Genomic DNA, 24,303 nt, shown 5'->3' with positions numbered 1-24,303 from the left:
TGCCAAAACACTGACATCACTATATTACTGAACTGTTTAAACACAATATATAACACTGTCACGTTACCTATAAATGAAGACAGGCTGTTGGCAGAGATAGAAGACTCAATTGCGTTGCTAATTTCTTTTCACACAAACACAGGATTTTTAAAGACTGATTAAACAGTTTCATATCTCTGTATTAGAAAATAGAGAGGTAAAAATCTTGTTACACATGTGGTGTATTTATATGAAGCTGGCTGTAGCTTCATATTGAACAGACAAATACGACAAATTGTCATCTTCTCAAAATGTCAAACTATTTCTTTATAGCTCATGTTTTGAGTGTTAAAAACTTTTTTGAGAAGATAAACTAATAAACGGAACTAATTTGTCAAGTTTATCTGTAGTTTTGCCAAATATTTTAGATCTGAGCATTTTTTGTTGGTTTGGGAATTTCAATTATAATAATACATGTCTGCAACTATTTGTTAATATTTTCATTATCAATTACTCTGCTGAAACTTCTTAATGGATAATTTTTCTATAAAATGTCACAACTGAAAAATTCCCATCACAATTTCCCAGAGTCCAAGGTTATGTCTTCAAATATCTTGTTTTGTTTGATATTCTTTAACAATATTCAGTTTAATGAAAATGACATAAAACTCAGCAAACTCTCATATGAGATGCTGGAACCGCTGAACTTTGGCATTTGTGCTTAAAAAATGACTTAAACGCGTAATTATCAATCATCGACTACTGTTTCAGCTCTTGTCAAATAAATCTAAAACAGACAAAGCAATAATTTGAAAAATAATCAAATTTTATGTAATTTAACATCAACAAACCTACTTAAATAACTAAAATCTGAGATAAAACACACATCAAACACAAACCCTTTTTGTTTTAATTTCACCTTTAATAGATAGAGCCCGCCTTGTGAGAGGAAAGGCCACATTTGGTAACGATTCAAAGAGACATCACAAGACACCAACAAAAATAAACCTGCCTCAGTTAACTGTTGATGAAATCCTCAGTCTCTCCTGCAGGTCTGTTTTTCTGTCTGCTGCTGTCAAACTTTGGAAAAGGCACTGCTGAGGTCTGCGCTTTCAGACCTGAGCTCAAAGGCCAAAATTCAGCTAAATCTTTCACTTAAATAAGCCTTCTATTGACTTTAATCTTGACTCGACAATTGGTCAATTTATCGTTATAAACAATCTTTGAGATTCATCTTTTTTTCCAATTCTAAAAGACAACAATAATTTTGGATTTTTGCAGCTCAGGTCTGAAATTAAAACCACCATTTTGTCTCCATCAAGTGCAGAGCAACAGAGTGAACTTTGTGTTTTCTAGCTCACATGCTTGTGAGGAAGTCATCATGCGAGAAACACCTGATGAACAACAAATAACAAAAACAGCATAATTGTAAAATAATAATAATATCCGTAAATGGCAGAAGAGCTACAGACAGATCTTTGGCTTTTAACATTACAGGCTGCTCAAACTAGACACACAGATCGCATGAAACTGAAGAAAACTGACCCCAAGAGTCAAAAAACAGATCTGAATCTGAACACTTTTTCAAACGTCTACTTCTAAGGTCAAGAATGAACCTTAAAGCCAATCGTTTACACGCTCTAAGACGCTAGTTATGATTGAACGGCCTTAAAACAAGATCTTTGAATACATACCAGGTATCATATATCAACTCTTCATTAACACTACTGGCCCAAAAGCTTTTCATAATAGATATATTGATCAACAAGCCTAATTTATATTGTATTATTAGCAGATCTGACCGCATTTGAAAAGCACAATTTGTTTTTAACCCATCTTGTCAGCATATTCACTCCAAAGATTATTTTCCAAATGCAGTCTGACCTGCTGTTATAACTAGGATTATGCATGCTTTAAACGGCACAGTAGTGTGTACAGTAAGCACGTATGTAGAGACGAACAGGAACACATGCGAGAGTCGAGATTCAACCAAACATTTCACAGTCTACAGCTAACTCAGAGCAAAAACCATATGGAAGCTCTTTGAGACCAAAAAAAAAAAAAAGAAAAAAGCATAAAAAAACAAAATAAACATCCGTCACACTGTACTTGTTAAAAAGTGGAGTTTAACAAGAGCTTTCAAGATGAGAGTATAGTGTATTAGATGTTAGGATAAAGTGTGATGGCTGAAGTTTGCAGATTAAACAGGAGAAAAAAATAATCATAAATCAAAAACCCGTCGTCCCTGAATTCAAAGTTAAAGTGCCCCAAAACAATTAATTGATACAACTAGTCTGGTATGATGTGTTTTACCAGCTAAAGCTGTTTATCAGATACACAAACAAACAACAACATGGGATGCATTAACTGTTTCCATGCAGATTTTTGCATCCTTTTAAATTATATTATACGGAAACCAAGAAAAGGCCAGAATAGTTTGAGCTTCATAATTGACTGAATACCTATGTAGTTTGAATTCCCACCCATATCCAATTGTTCATTTCACGTTTTGCTGATTTTTAACTTTACATTTTTTATCCTTTTTGATGTTATAACTGGACTTTAAATCTGATAATAACCAATTAAAAATGCTCTTCATTCAGGGGTATTTAAATTTAAACATTTAGTATTCAGGGCCACTTCCATAAAGTTTGGGTACTGACAGAATAAAAAAGTAATAATTATTATTATTATTTTTTTTTTTTTTTTAAATGGTCCCGATACAGGTCAAGCTCCAAAAATGCTGGATCCTTCATTTCCCATAATGCATCTTAATTTCTGCTAAAACATCATTCGGGTTATTTTCCATTTATTATTTCAACTCACGATGAATTAACTGAACTTAATACATAAAATTGGATCCCCTTTAAATGTCACAATTAGGTATTCAGTTGCTTGTAAGACTCAAATCCTTATGGCCTTTTTAATTTTGCTTCCATAGATTTAACCCAGTGTTTGATAGTAGAATAGACTAGGGTTAAACCCCCCTTTAAATAAAACTCTTAACTATTTGTTTTTCCCCTCTAGTGGGAACAGGCCTCTAATATATTTTTGCTCCAGGCAACACCACAAAAATATATTTGGTTATAACAAAAACATTTAAATAAATCAATACATTTGTTTGACACAGATATGAGAGAATAGTTGCAGTATTCGTCCACTGGATGGCGGTATTGTACAACAGATTTCTACAGAAAAGCACCGTCAGTTTGACTTCATTCAGTACCTGCAGCTCAAACAATACATATTTTTAATGACTAACGATACATTTTAATAGTCTGAATTAAAGTTTTGGTTGTCCAAATGATTGTCTTGTGATTTATCTTTACTTGTTTGTTGTTTCTGACTAACTGCTAATTCAAAAAGCAAAACAAAAAGAACTATATAGAAAACAAGCATTTTTGGTCTCTAAGCCATAAATGATCAATTAAATATACTTAAAGAAGACATTGCATATTTAAAGGCAGCTATTTACCTGTAAAACCACCAACAGCCTTTCATGCACCCCAACTGCACAAAACTCGCCTTTTTCTAACCTTCGTTTACACTTCGTAATGCATAGCTTTCTTAAATTTTCTGTCTTTCCGTCCTTTATTTTATTCTCTTCTCTGTACTACCATCCTTTCGGTCTTTCCTTGTTTCCCTCTAATATTTTTCCTTTTTATCCACCAGGAATAAAAGACAAGGAGGAGACAAGGCTGCGCTTTTAAACTTGAGATAAGAGCACATAAACACAGTTTTTTAAAATGAACGCCTGCCGACAGACATACAGGCCGGAGAGCTGCACAATGCAGCCGTTTTTCCTCCGCTGTTTTCTGCAGCTATCAGCACTTGCAGACCTCCTTTTCTCTCAGCTGTGGACTACAGGAGCTTTCATAAATGCACAGAGTGAACAAGCAGGTGGTTTGAGGAAAATCCCGTCATTGTCCTCCAGGTTATGGTCACACTGCTTTACTGCTCCTCTGGCCTTTTAAAAACCAAAAAAAAAACTTATCTTCTATGTTTTTCTTCCTTCCCAACATTTAATTTTTATCTAATACTTCCTCTGAACTTCTCAGTCAACTTACAGAAACCACTCAAATCTCAATCCTCCCTGCTCTAAACATGCCGGGTCAAAGGTCAGGGGTCACGTCTATCCAAACTACGTCAGTCTCTCCAGGTCATGTTGCATCGAACTCAGCTGGTGGAGTGAAAATGCAAACAAAGGCTTTAAATCCAACCAGTTTGTCTCAATCATTCTTACTTGTCTTCACAACAAGAACAGAATTTCTTCCCGTGCTCACACGCCTCTATTTCACTCTATTATTTTAGTCTTTCAATAGAAACCTTTCCTCTTTGATTATGTGTTATGTCTGTCTGTTTTCAGTCACATTAAATCTGAAATACATCTGTTTTCATATCACTGCACCTTCGTCTACAACATTCAGTTCTGTGCCAACCTACTATGGAGTCTGAAGTGTGCTAATAATAATAATAATAATAATAATAATAATAATAATAATAATAATAATAATATATTATTATTATTATTATTATTATTATTATTATTATTATTATTATTTCTTAAAAAATAATAAAATTTGTAATAAAATTATGCATTAAAAACAGAAAGTCGAATGTTAATAAATAAAGATATTTTCTTTAAATCTCACTTCTACATTGTATTCGTAAAAGAAGTCGAAAGCAGGAAAATTATGGAAATTAGAGTTAATGATTTAACATTGCATTTGCCAATTAACACATTTGTTTTGTTTTTAATGGAATTGGTGAATCAATTTTAAATGAGCCGTATAAACTGGTATTTTTAGTTTTTCCGTCTCCTCACTAAATAAAAATTAACTGTTACAGCAGGAGACAAATTATTTATGAATGAAATATCAAAATGTTTAAGGGCTTTTTACGTGTTGCCCCAGGGGACATAGTCTGTTCTGTTATTTTATTGTTCATTTTGCAATCTTTATGTTATATTAAAAGCAATAAAAAGTAAGTAAAACTTAAAAAAGAAATCTTTTTAGCTTTTATAATGTAGTTTTACAGTATAGTCTTTGGCACACCTGAGACTCCATACCTTCATCCAGCCACCTTGTTCCTTTTGTCATCTCAGAAATATTTCTCAACTTTCAGGGTGATTCAAGCTAAACGCAACGATGGTCAAGACTTCTTTAATTCCAGGATTTTTTCAAATTTTCTTGTATTTCCATCATCTATATATAGCCACAGCTTGAGGGATGGTTTTTGATCTACATCCAGTGGTGTCTGATGCTCATGATGTCTGAGTATTTAACCTCTAGTTTGGATAAACTATTCTCCGTGTCTGTGTAAACATCAGATCGGTGCTCTGCCTTTGTAGGATAAACTAAAATAAGACTTTTTTTGCTTAAAAAACAACAACAAAATAAAAAGATAAAAAGCTTCACCCATATAAATTAAGAAAAAAAAAATATTTACAGTCCTTGAAACAAACAAATTAAATAAAACTCTAACTCAACATATGGCCTTGAGTCTTTCACAAGTTTAAAAGGATAAAAAAAAAAGGGAAACGAAGAGGAATCGGATAAACTGCATAAATTATGTGACAGCAGGACAGAGTGAGAGAAGAAGAAGAGAGGGATGGACCGAGAGAGGGCGAGGGGATGAATGAATATGGCACAGTAGAGTGAATCTTTGGTGTGAGGAGGCAGACTGCAGGCAGAAGTTTGACATCTTTAATCCAGGCTGAATCAAACTCCAGCTGCGTCCGTCCAAATTTTGTCCGTTCATCCGCTTATTCACTTGTCCTTTGCTTGCTGTCTCTCAGTTTATGTCCAGTCCTCTTTATATCATCCCTCTTTCTGTCTGTATCATCCCTTCTTCCAGGTGCTGGATCCTCTCTTCTCACATCCCTCTCTCTCCATCAGAATTTACACAATTATCTCCTCTGAGGAGGTTAAAAAAAAATAAATCACCTCCTCCGTTCCTCTGGGGGGCAGTAGTCCTGTTTTATGGAGTTCAGTCCTCTAAGAAGGCCCTCTGACCTCCCTCAGGGCCTCCTGCAGTCTCTGCCGGTAGGCCTCGTAGCGGCGAATCACCGCCACCTTCTGCTCATCCTCCTCCTTGTCGAGGATACGCAGGAAGTTACACAGCTCAGGGATGGAAAATGCATCCCACTGAAAAGAGGAGCAAGCACCAAACTTTATTTACAAAGCAGATTTTTTTTACAGTGTCTTGTTTGTTTCTTTTAGATGATCAAGTTATTGCTGCTTGATTGTATAGTAGGTGCGGTCCTTCCGTCTTTTATGCTTATGGACGTGGACTTTCCGTCTTTTTATTATTTATTTTTTCTAAATGATGATAATGAGAATTATTATGGTGGTAATTATAAAATATTTAAGGTGTTGATGTTGTTAAGTAACGAGGAAAACGCTGGAGGAAGAAGGACAAGGAAAGAAGGAAATGGGAAGAAGAGAGGGATATCAAAAAGTAAGAGCGTGGATAAAGCAGTGGATAAAAGAAAAGATGGAATGGAAAAGAAAGAAAAGTTAGAAGAAGACAAGGTTTTGTGGAAGATTAACTGAAAAGGGAAGAATATGAGTAGAAATCTTCACAGAAAATTAAGTTGAGCCAAGGATGGGTGCAAAGAGATATGGAAGACCATTTCTACTAGTGAAAGATAAAACGTGGAAAGTTTCATTGTAGACATAAAAATGCTTATGGTAATTTTTTAACTTTACTTTAAAGTTTTGACTTATCATGAGCATTTTTATTTTATCATGACTAACCTTTCAGCTGTTTTTTCCTAGAGGAAATGGGCTTCCACATAAAGAGTAAAAGAAGGAAGAAAGAAAAGGAGAAAAGAGTAGAAAGAAAGAATGAGAGAGGGGGAAAAAAAGCCTGGGGAAGAGACTGTAAGTAGTGGAGGGGAAGAATGAGAAGAAAAGGAAGGAAGACGACGATGCGGAGAAGAAAGAGTGACTAACAGGAATAAATATTTAAACTGTAAATTGCATTTCAAAGGACAAAGAGAGAGAGAAAAAGGCAGAGTAAAGTGTGGCGTTACCATGACTTCTCCAGTCTGTTGCTCTCTCAGTACGAAGCTGAGCGTGTCGCTGTCGGGTCCCGCCACCAGACGAAGAAACAACGGCTGCTCGCCATCCGCCAGCTTACACACATATACTGCAGGACACACACACACACATTAATTTAGTCAGTGCAGTACGTACGTTCCTTTAAACCACGTATATGCGGTCGCTGCAGTTAAATTTTGCTCGCTGTGTGGTTGTGTGTGTGTGTGTGTGTGTGTGTGTGTGTGTGTGTGTGTGTGTGTGTGTGTGTGTGTGTGTGTGTGTGTGTGTGTGTGTGTGTGTGTGTACATATAAACAGGGATTGTGGAGGATGAAAGGATGGGTGCGGCACATTAACGACCACAGTAATTTACAAAAACAGAGAGTGAGATCCAGGTTGTTAGACTCAACTGGCGTTACAGTGAACAAAGTATCAGAGCCCAGTGGTGGAAGTATTTTTATTTAATTACTGTACTTAAGTATTAAGTGTTTGAGGTACATGTACTTTAGTTGAGTATTTTCTTTTCATGCCTCTTTCTACTTCTACTCCACTACATCTCAGAGGGAGATATTGTACTTTTTACTTCACTACATTTATCCAACTACTAAATTAAGCTTTTTACACACAAAACATATGAAGAGTTTATAAAATATGTTTTGCTATAAATTAAACTTCCCAAAAGTTTATACAAGTGCAGCTGAAACGTTTAGTCAGTTGACAGAAAATTAATTGCCATTTTTTGGTGATACTTTTCTGCACTTAGTAAATTAATTTTAATACTCTAAGTACATTTACTTTTACTTTTAACAGAGTTCATCTACAGTGTGGTATTAGTACTTTTACTTAAGTAAAGGATCTGAATACTTTGTTCACCGCTGTATAATAATAAAGAATAAAGCCGTTGTCTGTAAAGTTTATATATGAGCTCATGTACATATGAAATCTACATACAGTAAATCTGTTGTCAGACTTGTGTCTAGACACTGTCTTTTACGAGCAGGCCAGACCAGGAGCTTATATATCGCAGCAGTAACTCACACACTTCGAAGTGGCGAAAAAAAACACCCAGAATCTCTATAAAAGTTTGGGGCAAAATGCTTAACAGACATCAAACAGGACCTAGAAACAAATTCAATAAATTCACATCATGTTTTATAGCATAAGGCTTATAAACTCCCATTTTTTTCCTTTCTTGGAGACGCTACATAGACTGAAAAATAATACTGGATGCGCAACGACCCTGCAACAGCTGTTGATTCATACAGTTTGTGTGTGTGTGTGTATTCCTGGTGAGCTGTTGATAGTGGGAGAGCCCTGTGGAATCCAACAACCAGCAACATGAGGGCGAGGCATTCAGAAATACACACACACACACACACACACACACACACACACACACACACACAGATCATCGACACTATGTCTGTGCCAAAGCATCTGATACAGAGTTTGGCATGAATGGCATGAAACTGTCTCCAGCCCTGACACTTTCACGGTCTCTCACACAAACACACACACATACAGATTGAGAGCGGGCCTCAGTCTTACCCTGCTCCTCCCTGCGATAGCGTTTGTACAGGGCGTATTTCGCCGGGTTGTCTGCGACTGTGAACTTGCTCAGCAGGGCGATGATCACCTGAACACACACACACACAAGAACACAACTTGTCAACAATGAGCTCAGAGACAGTTAAACCCTAAATGAGGTTGAACAAACAACAAAAAGCTAATAACACAAACAGTAACATCACAATATAACTGTACAACGTTATCTTTCATAATATGTCAATAGGTCAATCTGATGGACGTCGAAGGGCGGGACATATCACTATCAAAACGACGGTTGGCGTTTGGTCCTATCTGATCAAGCTACACCCACACTTCTCCTGATGAAGCAGATTGTTAGACAAACAATATGCTACTTGATTTCACCTTCATTATTGTGAAGTCATTTTTATCTACAAAGATTAGACAAAGGTTTAATGTTTTTAGAGACTTTAAACAACCTTTAACCAACACTACAGCTAATCTAGCTAGCTAATAAAATAAAAAGTAGTTATGAGTTATAATACAAACAAGGTGTCCTGACATAACAAAATAACGAGACAAAGCCAAACATCATTAGCATTTCATCTCTGGAGTGCATTATTTTCAATAACAGAACACCTCAGAGTCTATTATTAGGTTTGCAGCATAACTCGCACCATTTACTACAGGCAAAAAGAGAAGGTGTGCGTTCAAATCATCATCTTATTTGTGGTTAGTTTAACCCGTTGTTAGGTCGGTTTCATTAATGTGAGTTCATGTGGAACAGAAGTACTGTTGCTATTCTCTACCTGCAGTAAAAAATACATTTAGTTTACTGTTGTATTTGAAAAATATTAGTTTATTTTGGATCTGTAACTGTATTCCTTCCATATCTTTTTTGTCTATTGTTTTTTTAATGAATTTCATTTCCCCCACAGTATTAAAAATTGTGTTAATGCATTTATTTGCCTTATTTGAAGCCCTTTGAATAGTGTTTGAAAGGTACTTTGTAAGTGTTTGCCCACTGCGTTCCACCTGGATATGTATTACGTGTCCTGTTAAATGATTTTAACAGACACCTGACAGCCAATCAGAAACAGTATTTTCTGTGCCTGTGGTTTACTGGTTTACTCAATCAGTTAATGTTAATCAACATGTGAGAGAACTGACTGAAACCAATCAAGTTTTTAATAAAACTTCAGCCTGCTTCCGTTAGACGCCGACTTCAACCCACATGTCATCAGATCCTAATTAAGTTGTGCTGACGCTGTGTGTGTGTGTGTGCATGTGCGTGTGTGTTAGCCACCTGTCGGACTGTGTTATTGGAGCTAATGTGGAGGGTGTTGGTGACTCCTCGGGGCAGATAGAATGCCTCTTCCACTAATGCTCCTCCTGCTCCTCTTTGGCCCCCCCGCACCGTCACCGGCCTCCTCAAGTCCATCTGGACCTTGATGAAACCAGTATACACACCAGTATGATGATTCTGAGAGAGAGAGAGACAAACAGAGAGAGTTACGATCGTATGTCCTGTACAACCTGCTATAGCAATACAGTACTCACTTGTGATAAGACCAATAAAGAAAATATGAATTTGAGAGATTAATGTACAATTTTGACTTTGACAACCAACATTCATGTATCAAACTGTATTTTCATTCGACTTGTTTCTGCAATTGATTCCTTGTACTCATTTTTAATATCTAATATATTAATCTGCCAGTGATTTTCTCAATCAAGAGATTACTCATTTTGTCAATAAACTGGGACAAAATAGTGAAACATTTAATTTATAAACTCCCATTGCCCAAGATGAAGTGTTAAAAAAGTCCAGAGATACTCAGACATGAGAGAAAATCAGCAGATCATCACATCTGAGAAGCCATACGCAGTGAATGTTTTGACTTTAATGGATTCATTTTCTGTCGGTCAACTAATCTACTAATCGTTTCTATGGTTTATATACAGTATTTAGTCATCAAAATCTAATTCTGTAGCTAGGGTTTTAATGTCTGGTTTTCATTTTTATCCATTTAGTTTGTTAGTCGAGCTTTATTTGTTCAGGAAATCTCAAGATCAACATCTGCTTTTGCAAGAGAGACCCAAGAACAAATCACATGTACACAAGATCACAACAACAAAAGTCCATCAACTCAAAACAACCACACACACACACACACACGTTCCTGCCTAAAACTAACAATAATCAAATATCTAAACTGCGACTGAGGTTAAATCTAAATAAAAATCAGGTGCTAAAATTAAGACTGGAGAGTAAAATGCATCAACATCAGACTTGCAGGTAAACAGTCACCACCAAATCAGACAAAATTAAAAACTTACAACAGGTTTTTATTCAGTTAGCTGAATTCAAAGTTTCCTGAGGTACAGTTTAGTATGTGCTATATGATCGCTCCAGTTCACCCAGTAAGCCCATCCTGCAGGACAGATGGCCCCTGACGGAGGAAGAGCATCTTAATCTCATTACTCCCATGCGGTGCCTTGAGGACTGTGCATGCAAGTGTATGTGTGTGAAGGAAAAACGAGTACAAATGGAAGTCAGGATGACAAAGAGAAACTCGCGGCATCACAGAAGGAAATGCAGAATTAGAAAGAAAGGTGTGGGTTCATGTCTCCAAGCTTCACGTAATGATACCCTCAGCTGTAACGTTCAACATCCAACAGGTGTAGAGCAGCAGGTTTCAGGGCTGGGTTAAGTTTGAAAGTTGTAAAATGTTATTATTATTATTATTATTATTATATATGCTTGTAATCCCTAACTTTCCCTGTAGAGAAAATGCTTCGGAGAATTTATATTTTTTCCCATATCGTACTATCAATTTTAAGGTATCTAAATGTTCTTATCTGACAGTACTGAACATCTGCTTCACCAACATTGCCAGTTTGAATACAACTTCAGTCAACTTCCACGCTGCCAAGAAAAACACTGTGGGGGAGAACAATAGCAGGAATAGCATCACATCACTCTGATGTGACTGCTGAGGAATGCTGGGAGCAGGAGGAAGGCAGCGTGGATGTTGAAACCTCAGCAAACCAAAAATATTGAGATTTAAAGCCTGCACGACTCAGCGTGTTTGGACATCACACCTGTTATATTAACATATTTCTTATATTAGAGACAGAGCACAGCGTAGATAAAATACTACCTTCTACAATAGTTTTTATGCTTTTAAAAAGGAGAAACAAGCGCAAATTAACACGTAAGCTGATCCAACGGTGTGCACGGAGACTGACGTCTTTCAAAAGTGCAAGATAGCACGTTCTTCTGCCTAAATTAATATGCACTTAGGTTTCAGTTTTATTGTGCAAAGTAATGGGAGGGTAACATGCAAATACATGTATTTACTACACTCAATGTGATCTAACAAGACTAAAAGCAATTTCATGTGACTGCAACAGCATCTGCATTTAATCCGTTTGAAAGGAATGTGTTTGCTTTATTGTTGCCATAAGGAGACACAGCCGTAATGAAAGAAGACGTAGAGAAATTAACTATATTAGATAATATTATTCTGTATCCAATGTGTAGAAATAAAAATATTTTATTTTATTTATTCGATGAACTATATGAATTGAATTGTTTGTTTGTATTTTCCTTTAGCTTTGGCAATACTGTTGTATTAACATTCATGCCAATAGAGCAAATTTCGTTTCTCCGTGAGATGGAAGAATCTAGAAAGTTGCGTGGCGCTGCGGAGAGCCCCCAGCTGCAGTAGTACATGTAGCGCGACTAAAATTCATCCAGCCAGAGGGAACGATCACCAACTGTTCACAACGCGCTGGTCGTAATACAGGAGATCGCGGAGCGACTGGGCACGCTGCGGACGGTCAGGGATCGTTCCCTCTGGCTGGATGAAGCACGATCTGCTGGCATTTCCTCGCTTCCTAGTTTTTCAGGTGTGTTGTCCCAAGTACTTAGTGCAATCTTAGCCAGGACGAGCAGGTACAGACGATTTCCACATACTTGGGACTGAATGAAACAAATCAAGGTTTTTACGCGGTGGCTGCTTTCCCTCCCATGACTCTCCATGGCAGAAACCATTAAAACACGCAAAACACTCATTTAAATACTGCCAGCTCCATTGTGTTTGCACCTGTTGTCATCTACGCAATTATTCTTAGTTGATCACCCATAACAGGTACTACAATTATAATGTTTTAGAATGCACACGCAATTTAGTACTCTTTATTCAGGATGTTAGTAAATCCGGCCTTATGTGTGTTTGTGCACATGTGTGTGGTCCACTCACCAGTGTCATTTTAAGGAGGTCTGTGGTCAGCTTGTTGTACTGCTCGACCTTCTGCCTGATTTCCTCCCTGCTGAACTCTGTCCGCAACTCTCTCTCCTTCTCCACATCCTGACGAAGAGAGCGAGAGAATGAAAGGAAACATGATAAGTAACAAATCAACGACGATCAATAAAACAACACAGTCTCTGTTTGCACAATAGCAGCAGGGAAACATATGCAGAGATAGAGTTCTTCCTTATAGAATCAAGGGTCTAAGAATAGAGGGTGTATATGCAGTTTATATTTATTTAGTAAGCATTTATTTATATTTACAGACATGACATAACCTTTGACACACAATACATTTAACAAAAAGTATTCTTTATGTCCATAACTGCATCTCTTTGTGCTCTCCTTGATGATTGTACTGTATATGTCATTATTTATGTGTCCACAATGAATAAATGTTTTATTATTATTATTATTATTATTAATAATATTATACAGGCCTGTTTTTTTTATTTTCTAATTTGTTAAGATTGTCCATTTTGATCGGCTGATTTTTTTTCTCTCTACTCTACATAATGTTAGATAATCTATGCAAAAAAGATTAATAATGATATTTGCTAAGTTCGTGCATGCAAAGTTATGTTCTTTTGTGATTGCAGAAATCCTGCTAGACAATTTGTGTCTAGTTGTTAAAGGGTAATTTCTGTATTTTTCATCCTGGACCCTATTATCCCCCTTTTTTTTTTTAATTACCGTTTTTAATCACTGGAGTCTGGTGGCTTTCACAAGAGCAAAAATCTTCAGTCACATAGACACAAAAACATGGGAAAAGTTACGCTTTACGAGATGACCAACAAAATTGCTTTTTATAAATCCCACTGGGTAAGAGTTAAACAAATTTTCTGACTCTATAGTGGTGGTATTGTTGTGGAATTTATAACATTGTTTCACAAATTTGGAAGTACTGCACGTTAGTGGAAAACACATGGAATCAAAGGTGGATTGCAAAAGAAGAAAAGCCAAAAAACATACAAAAAGACATCGCAGAAATTAAAACTAAATATTGTTTTCAAAGACAAAGAAGTGATGTAGTAGAGAACTATATAGAGAATGTAATACAACAAGAGGACATGATTCTTTACCTTTCGAATTACGGCCATAACAGTCTGCCATCACGAAGCAGAATAAGCTTTTTGTAAATATCTACATTATATAACTGTGCTTTAGGGTAAAATAGGGGATTATAATATTTTTCATGTGATCTAGCAAACTTTTAGATAAGATAACAAGGAGGGAGGATATCACATTTGTGGCGAGAGTGCACAGAGAGTAAAACACAGTCACTTATCTGGCGTGGTTAGAAATCTTCTCTCTGGAAAATACACCTTTTATCTTTAACCCAGGACAAACCAAATATATTTCCTCCTTCCCCCAGAATAATGAAGTCTGAAAAGGACCTCACTCAGAACTGGAGGGTCAGCACGTGACAAAAACACATTTCAAATCAGCCAGAGTCCCATGCTGTGCAAGTGACTTCTAAATTTAGACAAAACATGGAAACCTCCTGCAGGACAGAGCACGCAAATCACAAACCAAACAACCCAAAACTCATCCCTGCAAGCCAAGGCTAAAATACAGATTCATTTAACTGACTGGAGGCCACATGGGCTTGAATAGTGCTTACTTGAACAGCTTGTGATGTATGAACATGTGTCAGCCACACAAGAGGCTTTACTGTATGTGCAGCCTAAAGAGAGCCGCAGCCAGCAGTCAACTGTGTTTCTGTATAAACAGCCGAAGAAGGTGGGGAAGGCCAGAGGTTTGGGGAAGGTCACAACAGAGGTCAGCTTATCTCTGACCTCAGAGCTCTAGATAAGGCACAAACAGTACAGAGAAAAACATCTGCATGTGAGATTTAACAACCACATAAGCCCAGTCCAACCCTTTCTGATAAATTATTTCAAGAAAGTCGTCCTTTTTTCATTATTTTACAGAAAGGCACACAGCTGCAACTGCAGAAAACACATGTAAAACTATAATTTAGGTCACACGACAAAGCCAAATATGTTACATAATTAGTTGTAAAGAGTCCGTCCACTGACCTCAGAGCCACTTAAAATGTTTTCATGCAGTCGCTCCATGCAGATGCTCGGTTTTCAGGAAAAAGTGGCACATACACAACCATAAGGTCCCCGCCCTGACTGCTCTGCCATAACAAGTCAAACGTAATACCAATAGCCACACACTGTTGTTCAAAAAAGCTACAATCAACAACTTTAAACCTGTGAAATTGAAATTATATTGAATTAAAAGATCCAGAGAACCTAAGATCCAGTGAAGACAAACTCTAACCTTGAGACCAACAGGACAGTGATTTTAAGGTTCAAGTTTGATTTTATTTTGTCCCGAAAGAGAAAACTGTCTCGGATTAAAGAAGTTGCTGCACAAAAAGCAGTAATGTCGCAAAAAGATTTTTTAATTCTGGTAGGTTTCAGCTTCTCCCAATGTGAGGATTTGAAGCTTAAATCTATTTAATTATAAATTAAGTAACTATGCAACAAAATACCACATGAACAATTATAATTTGGCCTCTAGAGACAGATTTCATAGACTTAAATTATAAATGATAATGAAAAAAATCATCATCATAAGTTGCGCACTTGATCCACATGCACATACAATATGATAAGAATAGCATAGTAGCATGTAGCACGTAGCTGGAAGCATACATCCTATTCTTTCACCACATGAAACTTTTAAAACAAACGAATCCAGTTAATCTATTAAACAGGCTGCAAAAACCCTCAAGTAAGTCTTGATGTTTATATTTTCTGTCTGTACAACACAAAATGTGAGTGCTAATGCGGAGCCTTCAGAGATTAATTCTCCAGTGTAGTGTGTGCTTACATGGGCATAGTGCAGCTCTCCTCTACATCTATTAAAAACCACTCACACACACACATAGTGCAGAATCCAGGGAGGCTTTGAAGGCTCATACAGCCTTATATGGAAAACACACACTGCTCAAGGCAAAAGACAAGGTGCCAATGCAGCATGTGCAAACACAAACACTGCATCTCTGTCAGAGATATGAATCAGTGGGCATTATAGTGTTAGACGCTCTCAAAGAAATGCCAGCCTGTGTGTGAGCTAAAGTCAATTACGTATTCTTTAAAACATATCCTTCATTACATTGGATTAAAAGAAAATGTGATGAAAGGCGAAGGGGATGTTCACCAACAGATGAGAGGATTAAACAAAGGCTACAGATGTGTCAGTGTCATTCACAGCTGACAGATGTTTTCTATTATATTCGACTGGAAGATCTGAATAGGATCATTAGGTTGCTTTCAACACCCAGAAATATTTGATATGTAAAAGTCGAGACAGTTTTAGTGTCTCACTGTCTAAATTAGTGCAGAAATAATTTGTTGATTAATCACTGAGTGATTGACAAGGAAATGAATCAACACCATTCTTTTGATACTTGATTAATAATAAGTCCACCCTCTCAAATGTCAGTATTTTATATGGCTGTAAACTGGATATTTTTGGGTTTGGACTGTTTTTCGGATAAAACGACTTATCTTGGGATCTGGAAAGTTGAGATGGACATTTTACAAAATGCTGGAGACTTAACAATTAATCCGTAAACCAGTTATATAAGTTAAGAGATAAGAAATAATGTTTAGCTAAGCTAATAATGATGACTAACAGGTTATAGCACTTATGACCCCCATCATCATCATATCACAGCCTGGCTGAGAGAGAGTTTGGACTTTTAGGGAAGGGACAGAGCTACCGCCGTAAAGATAAAACAAGAGCATCATTGTGAAATTGGATGCAGCACAATAATCGTTCTATGTCGCTTGTCTTGTTTCATAATTTTTAGAAGCCAAAATCACAATGGAAAACATTTGATTAATCCCTTGAGCCCTAGTTTATTGTGCAATCTATCCATGACACACTGGGTTTTTATTGGGCAGCTCATACTTACAAAAAGAAAAATACAAAATGTGTTTGGCTTTTAATCAAAAATCCATGTTCGAATATAGCAGTTTTACAGTATGTACGAAGTCTCATAGTTTTATCTAATTGATTATGGAGGAAACAACTACTGACAAGTTCATTAAAAACTCAATCAAGTTTCTTCCTGACACCTTAGTGGCGGTGACATGACCCGTCTGTCTTCATATCGGTCAACCTGAGAGGCCCAGACACTGACTCATCAGGATTAAAGAAAGACACACCGGGACAAATCTGCTCAGCCACACTCACAAAGACACAACACCTGAGTGAATCTGAGGACAAACGATTCCTTAGTTTATTTCTAAAACTTCTGATTAACTGTGTATTGTGACGTTAACTTTGACCTGAGAGTTTTTTTCCCCCCCCGGCATTCAGTCTCCAGTTTAAGCACCTGCTGGGTCACATGAGTCAAAGCTTATTACCAGGAAGTGACAGGTAAGGAGATTATCTGTCATCTTACCATCTACAGAAAGACAGACAGACAAGAGGTGTAAAAAAGAAAGAAGAAAATAAAAGCAAAATAAAACAAAAGTAAAACAGAATAAATGATGCTCCCTCAGGGGAATCCTTCCTCTCCTAACTGTGCAGTGTGATTTTGTTTGTGTGTGATCATTAATGTGTGCACAGAGGGGTCAATAACTAAACCTGTCGACCTATAGATGAACCTGTAGATTAAGGGACTTCCAACCTACTTCCCTTACATCTCTGCTTGACTGGTAAAACCTGTGCTGCGTTGTTGTTCTATCATTTATGGTATTTAGTGGGTCTTTCTAGCCCTCTTGAGAGGAATACTTCTGAATTTATGTGTTTGTTGTCTTTTAGTATTAGAGGGTAATGCTGATGTTTTTAAACCCGGGACTATCTTTTCATATTTTGTGGTCTACATGTACATGAACTCACACAGGAACAGAGCTATTAGCGCACACGGCATCAATGGGACAAATACTAAGGTGAATTAATAACAATTAACAAATGGTGCAATCAACAAGGGAATTGTAAGGAGATAGAAGAGGAAGAGCACAGGAAGTGCATGTTAGAGGTTAGGGGTTAGAGGTGTTATAAGAGGAAATGTTCTCGGAAGAGATGAGTCTTCGAGAGCAGGGATCTAAATGACCAATAGGTCCTAAAGGTTTTGAAGTTGGTCCAGTGGATTGCCTCAATCTGCAGCCGCAAAACAGGCTGCGATGATTCCCGGGGCAACTGCACCAGTCATAAATACGTCCACAAAAATGCTTGTTTTTGCTACCGACAGTCTCAGATTGTTATTGTAAGTGTCTGCAACATTATGGAAAGGATCCCTACAGAGACGGGCCTTTATGTTAAAGAGTAAGATCCAGAAACAGTGAGTGTCGGACGTCAAATACCAGCATATACACCAGGAAAAATGTCAGTAAGGTATGAAGGTATGAAAAAATAGAGCCCGCCCAAGCCTTGAGAGGGTTAAGAGGAACTGGGAGGGTGAGAGCAACCAAATCCAAACAAACAAGAGAAGCAGAGCACAGTGGAGCTACAACACAATGAGGTCATGGTCCTATTTAAGAGCACAGCGAATCCTCCAACTGGAGCTGGAATATTAACATTGGACAGAGTGGAGAAAGGAGGACAGAAGCAAAAGATAAACACAGAAGCTGGGTTTCAATAAAGCCTAATATTCCATGAGAGATAATAATCACATAAGAATGAGAAAGCCTCTTGTAACAGTAGTCAAAATCATTCCACTGAGTGTTATTCTTGAGCTTTGTTCACATGCGTCAATACATGTCAATGCACATTTGACCACACAGCTCATTCATGTCAGACGTTCTTCAAAGATATTGATTTGCCGTACAATTATCTTACTTAATGGCCAGATCTTGACACACTGATGCTGAAGCCTGTCATTTACACTTCTGTTCTAGGTAGAAAAAACACAATATACTTTTGTCAATTATATTAAAAGGTCAAATAATGAAAAAATCTGCCTATTCTGCCTATGTTTCAGTTTTTGAGTAACTTTAAGAGAAGGGAGTTGTGTATATCATAGAGCAACATCATCTGCATATAGTCGATTCACAGCTCACTAGATTTATTTCAGAATCAGGACACATTAAGACAGAACCACTGCACTAATCGCTTAACTAAATGTAGTGGTTCAAAATGTTTGTATGCGAGGCCTACTGTACGTCTAACACCACAAGGGAACTGACAACATAGGAAAGTAGAGTGGAGGTGGTGGGGAAAATCCTGGCACATGTCGTCTTTCTTATCAATTCTCTTATTAAATGTGTAGCTTTTGCTGTCTGATGTAGCGGCTCTGCTCATTTTACACAAGCCTTAAAAATAAGTTTCATAATTCAAATGCAATATAATTTCTTCTGACGTTAGTACCTCTTTATTTCAGGCGAGGCGACATTTAATGTGAGCTACTTTCACTGTAAAGCTAACTATATCAACTCCCACCTACCCAGACCTCAGTCATATAGCTGGTGACAAAATGTTTATATAACCAATAGAAATGGTGATAGTTAGACAGAAGTTATAAAACAGAACCTTCCTTTAATTTCTAAAAGACAGAGAGACAAAGAAGAGTAAGAACTTGATTCAGTAAACGCCCAACTTGAAAGTCCACCATGGAAAACTGTTCTAATTAAATGTATGTTAGTTATTTTATCAGTCCAGACAGGATGTGTAAAACCCGCTGGATAGCATTAATCTGCAGTGTGCCGCTGGATTATAAAGCATTTAACAGTAACAGATACTGACACGTAACATCTTTGAAAAGCCACAGTAGTAAGATGTTTTATGCTGTGTATCATAATGTGCAGGTACATATTGCTGCCATATTACTGGCTCCATCGCAGGTAATGATGGTGCAAAAATTACTACTTTTAGAAGGGAAGTCTGACGCCTTGAATGCTCATGAGAAAGAAATATAAAAGGCACTTATTTTGGTTCCGTTTGTCATAACTTAATCCTGTAATGACAGCAGATGTGTTCCTCTTATAGCCCAAATCTAGAATAGGACTCCTAAAAATACTGACAGTACTAAACATTTTATTCAATATTTAAAGAATAATCAAATTTCATATCTCTAATCTACACCTGTCACATAAAGCAGAAGGGCTTTAAAAAGCAGAAAAGACTCAGTAGGCTTTGACACCAGAGAACACTGCAAAAAGCAGAAGAGAAAGACAAAAAAGTGACGAGAGCTAAAGCAAAAACTGAGAAAGAATACGACAGAGGAAGGGAATCATATCAAGTTTATCTTAATCTCCACGTCAGCGTTTCCCTGTTCCCTCACTGCTGTTTCAGAATAACTGTCAAGAAATGGTATTTTCTTTCCTCAACCTTTTATCACACACACACCTGCAGCATGCCTGCCTTTGTTTAACGCTGTCACGCTCGTCTGCATTCCCGCTGTCTATAAACAGATGACATCATCTAAGTGTGTGTGTGTGTGTGTGTGTGTGTGTGTGTGTGTGTGTGTGTGTGTGTGTGTGTGTGTGTGTGTGTGTGTGTGTGTGTGTGTGTGTGTGTGTGCAGACAAAACATGCTTAGCTCGGCTAAATAGACCCTGAAGCACTGGACTGTGTGTTTGTGTGTTATGGGTGCTACAGGCAGACTAAACACAGTAAAACTGAATATAACCTACATTTTAAAGTACAAGACAGACATTTAATTTTGGTCCCTGTGTTTATTTCCTCATGTGACAGTCTTCCTGTGTTATGTAGCTATGTACGTTTGAAATGAACAGACCAAAGGTCATTTAATTTAGCAAAACATTAACACGGGTTATATTATACTGGTCACCTGCCAGTATGACACATCCCTCGGATTTTTAAATCCTCCTATTTACTATTTTGACAAAATCTTCGGTAACACATTTTTTCCTGATATTTTCCTAAAAAGGTCTTTAAGGTTACCTTGAATTAATTTGGTACTAATTAAAAAGAAAATAGAGAGCTACTTTGATTATTGATTTTTCTGACAATTATTTATAAAACATAATTGTGAAATATAATGAGTTTACAAAGCCCAATGGGAGATCCTCTAATGTCTTGCTTTGTACTTTAACAGTCCGTTTGACTTAAAAAAATATTGATTATCATGAATATCCAACGAAGGTTAAAATCAAGGGCAACTGGACTTGGTTGAAGATACTGGAAGACGTTTCATCCCTCATCCAAAAGGACTTCTTCTGTTCTGACTGACTGGCAGGGAAACTCAGCTATTTAACCTCAATGAATGAGGATGGATGAGGGACAAAACGTCTTCCAGTATCTTCAACCAAGTCCAGTTGCCCTTGATTTTAACCTTCGTTGGATAACTATGACCTGGATGTCTGAGAATCTTCCTAGACATTATCATGAATAGTTTCCGATTCATTTCCTGTCAATCGACCAATCGTTTTTGGTCTATACTAATCTTTTTTAATTGGAAACTTTGTTTTTCTATATATGCTGAACTGTACACTTGCCTCTTGACAAATCGCACATTTCTGCATTTAAAAGATTTTCTAGGTTCCTCTAGTTTAGCATTATTTGTCTCTATTTTACTTCTAATTACAGCCAAATTACTTGTTTTTTTTCTAGAAAACTTCCTTGTAAATTACTCTTTTGGAAGCCAGTTTATATTCCTATAGAGCCTGTCTGCCAGATCTTTCATAAAATCTCTGGTGTCATTTTTAATCCATATTGCATCAACTTTCTCAGATTTTTCTTGCGTCAGTTTTCCTTCCCTCCTCACCCCCACCCCCTCTGTTACTTCCTGAGTCCATGGGGGGAAGTCGAGACCAGCCACACCTTTCCTCCCAGCATTCCTGCACTAATGGGTACACATACATGCACGTACAACGCCACACAAATGTGCTGTACAAGTGGGAGTGCTCACACCTTTCCTCTGTAACACTTAGCTAATGGATATAAACAGTGGCTCTTCTTCTTAAGTGGAGTTAGTGTACACTCACATAGTAGATACAGTGCAGCTTTGTTAAAGCCTTTTATAGATATATCCACCTCTGCACTGCCAACTACCATATAAGTTATTCAGTTACCAAGTTTATTTTCTATAACTTCATTTTTGTAGGCATACCTGTGTTTCTGGCTTGAGGGTGTTTCTGTCTTGTTATTTAGTAGAAACAGCAGTTAGAACACCAAAACTAGCCAATTAATCTTTGTAAAATAAAATACAGTAATACTTATGGAATCTCCCCATTACTAATGAATACATGATTAAACTATTGATACAGAAATATTGACATAAGGTTTGTTTACACTTTTATGCTTTCTGATGGAAATTCTTGTGAGTTTATTGATGAAGACGGTTTGAGGAATATCTTTGTGTCTATGTCAATAATTGAGACAACGTTTTTTGAAATTGGTTCAGTATGGAGTGAGAAAGCTGCAGGGCTGCAAAGTAATCCTTGCGGGCAACTGCGCCCAGTCAAAGTACGTCCACTAAAGAGCTTGTTTTTGCCACCGACAAGCTCAGATTGTTATTACAAGTGTCTGACAACATTATGGAAAGTGTCCCTACAGAGATAGACCTTTTTTTAAGAGTAAGATCATTTTTGTTAAAACAGAAGCAGTCGCTATATCGCTCGCGTCAAAGCCTCTAATTTTACCTCCCTGGTCTACCGCTGCCTCGATCTGTTAGTTTGTGTTATTGTGTGACTTTGGTGTTTTAAAATGGTTAAAAATGTAATTAATAAACATACAAAAACAATAAAACCTCACACAAACAATCTAACCGACCAAGGCAGCAGTAGACCAGCAACTACCATGTTCTGGAAGGTAAAATTGCTGTTTATCAATGAAATCTGGTGGCTTTGAAAAGAACCAACATAGTGACGGGATTGCTATGAAGTCCTGTTTCGCTGCTTCCAACTGCAGCGTTCTCACTCAAGCAGCAAGATTTATTGAAGCCGGGCCGGGAAGAAAATGGCAACAGCAGTACAGAGTGACAGTACAGAGTGTAGTGACAAACAAAATGTGAAGGATACATCCTAGCAGGTAGTTTTTATACTCACTATGTGTCCAAATATAGTTATTTTTCACCTATCTATACGGGATATTGGTTCAAAACAGGGCACTATGCTTACCTACGTAAACCTAAGTCACGTTGAGTGCCATGCAACACTTTCTAAAGACAGCTAGCCAGTCTGTCTGTAATGAAACAAAATAAAGATAATCTTGACCTTGGGTTAACTAAAAGATGGGTCACAGAGTTCACTCTTATCAAGTGTCAGAAAGTCAGAGAGTAGAGACAGAGGTACAGGCTGTCACCTTTGACTTTCTTGAGCTCAGCAACCTGGGGAAATCCTGTGCGATATTCATTGTTCCACATGCATTTGTCACAGTGTTTTTTTGATCACATTTTATGTAGAGGTCTTCCAATAATGTTTGGGGAAATCCAAAACAAAGCTATTGTAATATGTACCCAAACCCAATGTGCATAAAAACAAGACACCCAATTTTATATGGGACACTGACGAAGATAATTACATGCAATTTTAATGTTAGTAACGCGACCAAGAAATTGGTCAGCTATTTCCTTAGAAGAGAAGAAGAAAAAAAATTAAGGTGTTGTCTTTGCAAACAGAGAAGTGAAACCCGCAGATTAGACTGACTGAACCGCATGCAGACAAGAGGCCGGGCTCAACACAATGATGGGAACCAAAGTGGACTATCTGTATGTTTCTAGAGTGGTTCAGTAAGTTGAACATGGACACATTGACGGCAGAGTACAGGACACACAGTTATGGTTCAACTCTCTGCGAGGAGACCACAAGGACTCTGTTTGGACGGACCACCCAGAGATGGATCTCGCTCCATCAAGACCTTTACCAACAGCAACAAAGAGGAGGCGAAAGAAGAAGGATGTGGCGGAGAAGCAGGGTGAAAAGGGAGGAAGACAAGCAAAGAAAAAAGAGGAGGTTTGGGAGCAGGATTAGAAGAAAGGGGAAGAGAAAAACAAGAGAAGAGGATAGGGAGGAAAATGTGAAGATGAATGAGGAAGGAAGAGAAAAACAATAAGGAGGAGGAGAAGGATGTGGAAAGGGAGAAGAAGAAATGTGAAATAGGAGAGACAAACAAACATTATAACATCATGTTTAATAGAAACCGAGTGTCCCTAGTTGCCTCTTTTCAAACTCAGATACCATGCTTGGTTGGTTTGGAGATAAATATAATATTAAAAACACAATGCTGTACGACCACTCTGGAGCCGTTGTCTAAACTGCCTGCTGAGAAATGTTCTCATTAGACTGACTTTCATTAGAACAGCTACATACTGGGGAAGCTTAGTGGTATCTGAAGTCAAAAGATTGCTAAATCCAAACAGTAAAAAGTGAATAAAAGGAGTCTTTGCACAAATTTATTAACACAAGAAGCATTGAACAACAGGCCAAATGAGGTGTGTGCTTTATTTTTGTGCAAGTACATATATGTGTAAGTGTATGTGTGTGTTGGGGGGGGGGGGGGGAGGGGGTAAG

The 24,303-nt window shown here is 37.4% G+C and overlaps 1 protein-coding gene across 1 annotated transcript in view; it reads right to left on the bottom strand.

Moving 5' to 3' along the window:
- Positions 1 to 4,537: 4,537 nt before the first annotated feature.
- Positions 4,538 to 24,303, bottom strand: part of rassf3 (Ras association domain family member 3) — an 87,216-nt gene continuing 67,450 nt past the window's right edge. Inside the window, exons 3-7 of the mRNA XM_046072671.1 lie at positions 12,816 to 12,923; positions 9,854 to 10,030; positions 8,569 to 8,656; positions 7,016 to 7,131; positions 4,538 to 6,125 (exon numbers count right to left, since the gene is read on the bottom strand). Of these exons, the coding sequence (XP_045928627.1) occupies positions 5,976 to 6,125; positions 7,016 to 7,131; positions 8,569 to 8,656; positions 9,854 to 10,030; positions 12,816 to 12,923 (639 nt within the window). The 3' untranslated portion in view covers positions 4,538 to 5,975. The remainder of the gene's footprint in view (positions 6,126 to 7,015; positions 7,132 to 8,568; positions 8,657 to 9,853; positions 10,031 to 12,815; positions 12,924 to 24,303) is intronic.

The sequence above is a fragment of the Micropterus dolomieu genome, linkage group LG16 (genome assembly GCF_021292245.1).
Source record: "Micropterus dolomieu isolate WLL.071019.BEF.003 ecotype Adirondacks linkage group LG16, ASM2129224v1, whole genome shotgun sequence".
Lineage (NCBI taxonomy): Eukaryota > Metazoa > Chordata > Actinopteri > Centrarchiformes > Centrarchidae > Micropterus > Micropterus dolomieu.
This window is presented reverse-complemented; position numbering and strand designations above follow the sequence as displayed.